An 8940-nucleotide genomic window follows, 5' to 3' on the forward strand; every position below is an offset into this window, starting at 1 on the left:
TGTGATAAGTGCAAGCCTAGAGTACATTTCAGCGACACCTTCACCATCCTTCATTTTGAACTTGTCAAGCTGACTTTGGAGCACATCCAACTTGGATTCCTTGACGGATTCAGTACCTTCATGCATATCAATCAAAGTATCCCAAATTTCCTTTGCATTCCCAAGACGGCTAATTTTGTTGAATTCTTCGAGCACAATCCATTGAAGATGATGTCACATACTTGAGCGTTGTATTGCAGCATCTTCAATTCTTCTGCATTCGCTTCACGGTTCGGTTCTCTCCCATCAAAGAATTCACCTTGCAAGCCAATTCGAATAATTGCCCAAACGGCGGGGTTATGTCCGAGAATATGCATTTTCATCTTATGCTTCCAACTAGCAAAATTAGTACCATCAAAGTAAGGACCTCTATGGTGATAATTTCCCTCGCTAGACGCCATACTCTCCTAGGTTGTGAAACCAAGGCTATGACCACCAAAAGCTATGGAAATCAAAGCAAATGGAGACTAAGCTCTGATACCGCTTGTAGGACCTCGAAGTAAATCTAGAGGGGGGGGTGATTAGACTACTTAACCAATTAAAAACTTAATCTTTTCCCAATTTTAGAGTTTGGCAGATTTTAGCTATTTTAGGACAAGTCAAGCAATCATCACACAATTCAAGCAAGCATGCAAAGAGTATATAGGCAGCGGAAATTAAAGCATGCAACTTGCAAGAATGTAAGGGGAAGGGTTTGGAGGATTCAAACGCAATTGGAGACACGGATGTTTTTGGCGTGGTTCCGATAGGTGGTGCTATCGTACATCCACGTTGATGGAGACTTCAACCCACGAAGGGTAACGGCTGCACGAGTCCACGGAGGGCTCCACCCAATAAGGGTCCACGAAGTAGCAACCTTGTCTATCCCACCATGGCCGTCGCCCACGAAGGACTTGCCTCACTAGCGGTAGATCTTCACGAAGTAGGCGATCTCCTTGCCCTTACAAACTCCTTGGTTCAACTCCACAATCTTGTCGGAGGCTCCCAAGTGACACCTAGCCAATCTAGGAGACACCACTCTCCAAGAAGTAACAAATGGTGCGTTGATGATGAACTCCTTGCTCTTGTGCTTCAAATGATAGTCTCCCCAACACTCAACTCTCTCTCATAGGATTTGGATCTGGTGGAAAGAGGGTTTGAGTGGAAAGCAGCTTGGGGAAGGCTAGAGATCAAGATTCATATGGTAGGAATGGAATATCTTGGCCTCAACACATGAGTAGGTAGTTCTCTCTCAGAAATGGTAAGTTGGAAGTGTAGGTTTAGTCTGATGGCTCTCTCCACGAATGAAGAGGAGGTCGAGGGGTATATATAGCCTCCACACAAAATCTAACCATTACACACAATTTACCAAACTCGGTGGGACCGAATCGTTAAACTCGGTCAGACCGATTTAGTAAACCTAGTGACCGTTAGTGATTTTCGGTGGGACTGACATGCATCTCGGTGAGACCGATTCGGTAAGGGTTAGGGCACAACGTAATCTCGGTGAGATCGATTACACAAACTCGGTGAGACCGACTTTGGTAATTAGCTAACCAGAGAGTTGGTCAGGTAAACTCGGTGGGACCGATTTGCTCTTTTCGGTGAGACCAAAATGTTACAAAAAGGAAACAGAGAGTTTACATTGCAATCTCGGTGGGACCGATCGCTCACTTCGGTTAGACCAAAACGTTATGAAGGGAAACAAGAGAGATTGCAACCCCATCTCGGTGAGACCGAGATCCCTATCGGTAGTACCGATTTGCTTAGGGTTTGTGGCAGTGGCTATAACTTTTGGAATCGGTGGCGCCGGATAGAAAGAATCGGTGTGACCGATTTTAGCTTTAGGTTTAGGTCATTTGTGGATGTGGGAAAGTAGTTGAGGGTTTTTGAGCATATCACTAAGCACATGAAGCAAGAGGCTCATTAAGCAACACCTCATCCCTTCTTGATAGTATTGGCTTTTCCTATAGACTCAATGTGATCTTGGATCACTAAAATGTAAAATGAAGAGTCTTGATCTTTTAAGCTTGAGCCAATCCTTTGTCCTTAGTATATTGAGGGATCCACTTTCATCATCCATGTCACGCCATTCATTGAGCTTTCCTGAAATAATATTCTTGGAATAGCATTAGCTCAATGAGCTATATGTTGTTATGAATTACCAAAACCACCTAGTGATAGTTGCACTTTCGAAGTTCCATAAGTCAGTACGAAACGACCCGGTTTAGTCCGATCTAGGGGGTAGGCCAACCTCTTAATCGGACATCGCTTGCCATAGCGTCCAGGCCTGGACGCTGTCTACAATAGCATCCGGGGCTGGACGCTGTCCTCAATGGCGTCCTTCCTATTTTTCAAATTTTCACCCAGCCTTGACTAGTTTCAGAATTACTGGATTATTAATTACTATTAATAAAAAATTCGGAACATAGTCTAATGTGCCAACGATGCACTTCCATCAGTTATGGAGTATACACTCATTTTTCTTATGAATATATACACTTACATTTGGTTGGAAGTTTTTATATTCAACCATTTAAGAATTTAAGACCTAGTTGAAGCCTGTCCCACAGTTTAGGTGCCTCACTTGAGCTAGTTCTTTCCACCTCAACCATCACCATTTCTTCTACCAATCGACTAGCCCTAACCAGGGCGATGACCTCCCTCCCAATCGCCTCAAACATGACCCCACCGCATCCTACGTCTTCTTCCTTCCTCCTCACCGCGAGCCCCTCCACGCGCCCAATCTCCTCAGCCTTATCCAGCACCGACCCAATGTCCACACCTACCACAGCAAATCGAACCCGGTCCGGCAATGGCCCAAACAACCCGCTCAGATCGCATCCCGACGCGAACGCGATTATGTCGAACGCGTTCAGCTCCCTTACTTGCTCCATTTCCGCCTCCCATTTCATCACTTCCGGCCTAGGATGAGAGGAACCAGCTCGAATGATGTCAAACGGTGACGTCCCATCTTGTTGTAGCCAGGGGTGCTCCATGATTTCTGCTATCTTGATGCGCGTGTCTGGGTTTGGGTCCAGCATCCGGCCGATGAGACTGCGCAGCTCTGGCGAGAACCACCTGGGGCACCGGAATCTGCCAGAGAAGATCTTGCGGTACATGCCCATGAGGTTGCCGTCGTTGAACGGCAGGTAGCCGGCCGTGAGCGAGAAGAGCGCCACGCCCGAGGACCACACGTCGACCTTGCCGGCGTCGTACCGCTTCTTGTGCAGGATCTCCGGCGCGACATAGGCCGGGGACCCGCAGCGCGTGGCCGCGAGGCCGTCGGCGCCGAGATGCCGGTCGCCGAGGGCGCACAGCCCGAAGTCCGTGAGCTTCAGGTCGCCGTGCTCGTCCAGCAGGAGGTTCTCCAGCTTCACGTCGCGGTGGAACACACCACGGGAGTGCACGTGCGCCAGCGCGGAGACCAGCTGGACGAACAGGCGGCGCGCTGTGGGCTCGTCGAAGCGGCCCCGTTCGTCCATCGCGGACAGGAGGGTGCCGCCGCGGGCGAGCTCGAGCACGAGATAGACGGTGGAGCGGGATGCCAGGACGTCGAGGATGCGCATGACGTGCGGGTGGCCCTGCACGCGGCGGAGCGCGGCGAGCTCCCGCTCCACGGACCGGCGCGCCGCGGCGGCCATCTCGGGAGAGCACGGGTGGTACGGCTTCCTGACGGCCTTGACGGCGACGGAGACGCCGGTGCGGATGTCGCGCGCGCGGTAGACTTTGGACGACCCACCCCGGCCGAGCACGCGGCCAAGCTCGTACCGGCCCTGCAGGATCTTCGAGTAGCTCTCCCCGGCGGCCGGTGAATCTTCCGACCCCATGGCCGGCAAGATGCTAAGTGCGTGTGCTTTGTTGTCTTCGTTTTTAAGGAGTTTGTTGCCTCTGGTTTTGTGCAGGTAGGAGGCACGACTCTGCTGCCCTTTTATACAAGAGCTAGTTTCGCTGGACTACCTTTATTTCGAGAAAGGTTTTAGGGTAAATGAAGAAAATAAAAAATGTCCCTGAATTTGTCAGTAAATACTCCCTCCATTCACTGTTCTAACTCTTTTTTGAAGTAGATGTACATAGACACACTTTAGTGTGTTTGTTCACTCATTTCAGTCCCTATACAAGAGGAACTAAATAGTGGATTTGATCGCAAAAAGAAATTTAGTTTTGACTATCAATTTAGAGAAGTAACAAACTTCAATAACATTCAGGTTCATACTAATCATCTGGAAATGTTTTTTCGTACAGTGCATAATTATATTAACTTTAACTAGTCTATTTTATACAGGCAGCCAGAGTGTCACTTTGGAGACTATCTCAACATTGAGACCAGTATGATGAGAGGGTACCTATAATGATTGGCGTTGGTTCGGTAATGTGGGAAGTATGATCACGAGGAGCTCACCATTGAAAAAAGAAACAGACTTCGCTGTTACACTAAAGTTTGTGTAAGAAATTGGTGACACCTGATTTCAGGTCAGATATGAACAGTACAAGTTTTGCTCGGATTTTTAACCAAATTCAAACAAACATTAACTCCAACTTCTTAGCTGAACTGACAACTAAAATGAACATTTTTTGTTGGTAATTTCTTACTAGCTCCCTTCTCAAGTAGATGTCATTTTAGTTGGCACTTATAGATTTATGTAGAAAAAGAAGGTAATGTTCATATTGAATTCTAAAGCAGCAAATAAATGAGAAAATGACGTAATATAAGAAAACGTGAACCCTTTGAACAACTGGCATAAGTTCACTGTCGTATCAGTTTTCTGTGAACAGCTTTCCTTAAAGTACCGTCTAGAGTTCTACATCATGTGATGTTGACTTCTTATAACTTAACAACAAGACGACAAAGAAGATTAGGACCACAATTAATCTATTTGAGTGATTACCTCATTGGAATCTAGACACGTTTTTCGCTATAGCTTTTGGTCAATGTTAGTGTGGTTTATTGGGTATTACCATTTCACGCATCGCCTATCTTTTCAAACATGAATGAAGCCAAAGAACAGAACCACATAATAACCCCATATCTGTAAAATAAATAGGTGGCCTATCTATTTGAATCAACTACTGTGTTTTATATGAATGATTGGTGAACAATAAGATCAATTTGCACCTTGTTTGATCTTTTGATGACGATGGAATAATAGTTAAGTATCATTATTGGTGTTTGGTCCACTAGGAGATTCCGTTGCAGATGCACAATAGATGCTTGAAGTGACATCACGAAGCTAATATAACCCAGTTGGACACGTTAGCTGGTCACTACAAGAGTTTTTCAAAAGGAGAAACATCTTCCAAAACGCACGCGCCATATCCTCTCGGTGCGCATGAACTGAGGTGGTTTATGTGGCCCAAATGAAATCACTATCTAACATATTTATTTTGTAACTATATTATGAAGTGTGTCAGATGATTGAATCAACAATTTGTTGGGGGGAAGTGTTCAGGTGGTAAATATAATTAAAATTGATCAAACTTAGTACTTCTATTTTACACTACTTCACATTATGTGCTTGCAGTTCATGGAAAGAAAAGTCTGTATATGATTATATAGTTCACTTTATTAAGTCTTTTTAGTCGAACAAACACATTTTAAATGTCTTTCCGTATACATGGTTGGCGCTCTTTTCATTAGTTGATGATAGGCGCTCTATTCTTGAAAGACAATTTTCTGTTGCAAGTATTGTAGATGTCATTTTAATTAGTTGACACTTCTAGATTTATATAAAAATGTTTTGTTATGATTATATTTCTCCACATTTTTTCTTACAAAAAAGAAGGTAATGTTCATATTGAATTTTAAAGCGGCAAATAAAAGATAAAACGATGTAATATAAGAAAGCATGAAACCTTTGAACAACTGGCATAAGTTCACTGCCGTATCAGCTTTCTGTGAACAACTTTCCTTAAATTACCGTCTAGAGTTCTACAACATATGATGTTGACTTCTTATATCTTAACTTCAAAAAGAAGAAGAAGAAGATTATGACCACAATTAATCTATTTGAGTGATTACCTCATTGGAATCTAGACACGTTTTTTCCAATAGCTTTTGGTCAATGTTAGTGTGGTTTATTGGGTATTACCATGCCACGCGTCACCTATCTTTTCAAACATGAATGAAGCCAAAGAACTCCCGCAAAAAAGAGAGAATGAAACCAAAGAACAGCACCAGATAATAACCCCATACATGTTAAATAAATAGATGGGCTATCTATTTGATAATTTGAATCAAGTATTGTATTTTATACCAATGATGGGTGAACAATAAGATCAATTTGCACCTTGTTTGATCTGTTGATGGCGATGAAATAATTGTTAAGTATCATTATTGGTGTTTGGTCCACTAGGAGATTCCGTCGCAGATGCACAACAGATGCTTGAAGTGTCATCATGACAGCTCATATAACTTGGTTAAATAGCCTCAGTTGGACACGTTAGCTCGTCACTAAAAGAGTTTTCAAAAAAACAAAAAACCTTCCGAAAGCACGTGAAATATACTCTTGGTGCGCATGAACTGAGGTGAGTTGTGTGGCTCAAATGAAATTGCCATCTAACATATTTATTTTATAACTATATTATGAAGTGTGTCAGATGATTAAATCAACAATATGTTTTTTAGAAGTTCAGGTGTTAAATATAATTAAAATGGATCAAACATAGTACTTCTATTTTGCACTACCTCCACATTATGAGCCTTAGGCCATGTCTTAAACTCAAGCCGATGCTTGTAGTTGAAGGAAAGAAAAGAATATATGATTATATAGTTCACTTTACTAAGTCTTTTTAGTGGAACAATCACATTTTAAATTTCTTTCCGTATACATGATTGGAACTCATTTTTTAGTTGATGATAGGCACTCTTGAGGCGGAAGTTCCCTACAATTATCTTAAAAGACATTTTGAGACAAGAGGAAACCCTTCCGATTTCTGTTATCAGGAACCAGTGGAGGTGGGCAATCCTTCCTGACATGTGATAAGATATACAGTATATCATAAATCGGTCAGTACAATAATAACTTGTTGTTCTTATCATGAGGGGTCTGCCCGTGTGGGGCATTGCTGACTATCATACAAGCAGTTTGAAAGGACAGGTATGGCTGGAAAGCAAAACAAGCAACATTATTTGATGCGTGAAAAAGACAGCTGTCCATTTCCATCCAAACCAAACATCAACATAATTGAGACAATTATTGGTGGGTTTTTGCAATTATATATTGTCAAATGGTGATAGACATGTCGTCTTTTCAAAACTTTCTCGTTGGTCAAATCAAATTATACAGCAAATAATTTCAGACATGTTAATATAAAATGGCATGAGACTGCTCATGAGCTCGTCTGCTCATATATTTTCTATTTAGCAAACGATAAGCCCAATTCGTCCCGGTTCGTGAGGGTCATTTGTCCCGATTGCCGAACCAGGACTAAAGGATCGGTACTAAAGCCCTATACCTTTAGTCCCAGTTCGCCCAGGAACCGGAACAGATGGGGCTCCACGTGGCTGCTGTCGCTTGCCCAGGCGGAGGACCTTTTGTCCCGGTTCATGCCACCAACCGGGAGCAAAAGGCTTCCACGCGTCAGCAGTTCAGGGGCTCGGGTTTTTGATTTTTTTTTCTGAAAGGGGGAGGGGGGGTTGGGGGTTTTGTAGGGTTAATTTAGGGGTTTCATATATTGTGTTAGCTAGCTAATAGAGAGAATTGTCCTCTCTTATCTCCGTGCTTGGTCGACGCTATGTATAGAGAGGACTTGACACGCTAGCTAGCTAGTAAGCAAATGAAGAAAACCATTAAGTACAGAAGATCGTCATGAACATATACACAGAGAGAAGTGATCGACCTCTCCTTCTCACTAGTAGAAAAGGGGGCAATGGCCCAGGCCAGTTCAGCCCATTAGTCCCGGTTCAATCCAGAACCGGGACCAATGGAGCTATTTGCCCCGGTTCGTGAGCCCAGGGGGCCGGCCGGGCCACGTGGGCCATTGGTCCCGGTTCGTCCGGACCTTTTGGTCCCGGTTGGTGGGACGAACCGGGACCAATGGTCCTGGCTCCTGGCCCACCACTATTGGTCCCGGTTGGTGGCATGAACCGGGACCAAAGGGTTACCTTTAGTCCCGGTTCATGCCACCAACCGGGACTAAAGGGTTGGCCCTCGTTGCACCCAGCTTTTAGTCCCACCTCGCCAACCGAAGGGCGCCCACACCTGTTTATAAGCCCGTCCCTCTCTGTGTTGTTGATCTCCTCTCAAACTGAAAATAGATGCACCTATAGAGGAAATTGGACCTAAATTTATAAATAGAAATTGATTATGAATTTATGTTTAATTTTCTCTATAAGTGCATCTATGTTCACCAACAGAGAAGTTTTTATTTTTTGTGACCTAAAAGAAAAAAGAAATCACCAAAAAACTGTAAGTATTTATTTCTAAGTAGAACTGAAAAAATAATGGCACTAGTAAAGTTAATCACAAACTTCAAATTCACACAAATTTCAAAGAATTCAATTTAACTATTCACACAAATTTCAAAGAATTAAAAAATAAAGCAAAAAACCAAAAGAAAATAATTAATGCAGAAAACAAAACAAAAAAACTGGAAAAAACTAAAAATAGCAACAATAAGTATTTTATTGTAAGTAGAAACAAAATAAAATGAATAAAGCAACAAAGAAAACAAAAAAAGTGTTTTCAAATTTGAAAACTAATGGCACTAACAGAAAGTTTATAATTTTTCTAAAACTAAAAGCAAAAAGAATTAAAAAATAAAGCAAAAAACAAAAGAAAATAAATAATGTAGAAAACAACACAAAAAATAACTGGAAAAAAATAAAAATAGCAACAATAAGTATTTTGTTGTAAGTAGAAACAAAATAAAATGAATAAAGCAACAAAGAAAACAAAAAAAGTGTTTTCAAATTTGAAAACT

General features: G+C 42.5%; 1 protein-coding gene across 1 annotated transcript; it reads right to left on the reverse strand.

Annotated features, from left to right (window-relative positions):
- Window positions 1–2406: 2406 nt before the first annotated feature.
- LOC123047257 (CBL-interacting protein kinase 22-like) lies at window positions 2407–3899 on the reverse strand. The gene has a single exon (XM_044470751.1). The coding sequence runs from the start codon at window positions 3846–3848 to the stop codon at window positions 2547–2549; it is 1302 nt and encodes a 433-aa protein (XP_044326686.1). The 5' UTR covers window positions 3849–3899; the 3' UTR covers window positions 2407–2546.
- Window positions 3900–8940: the final 5041 nt, after the last annotated feature.

This window comes from Triticum aestivum, chromosome 2B (genome assembly GCF_018294505.1).
Source record: "Triticum aestivum cultivar Chinese Spring chromosome 2B, IWGSC CS RefSeq v2.1, whole genome shotgun sequence".
NCBI classification, from domain to species: domain Eukaryota; kingdom Viridiplantae; phylum Streptophyta; class Magnoliopsida; order Poales; family Poaceae; genus Triticum; species Triticum aestivum.

Excerpts from the sequence above, each read along its gene's own strand:
- LOC123047257 (XM_044470751.1), bottom strand. The coding sequence starts at position 3,848 with ATGGGGTCGGAAGATTCACCGGCCGCCGGGGAGAGCTACTCGAAGATC.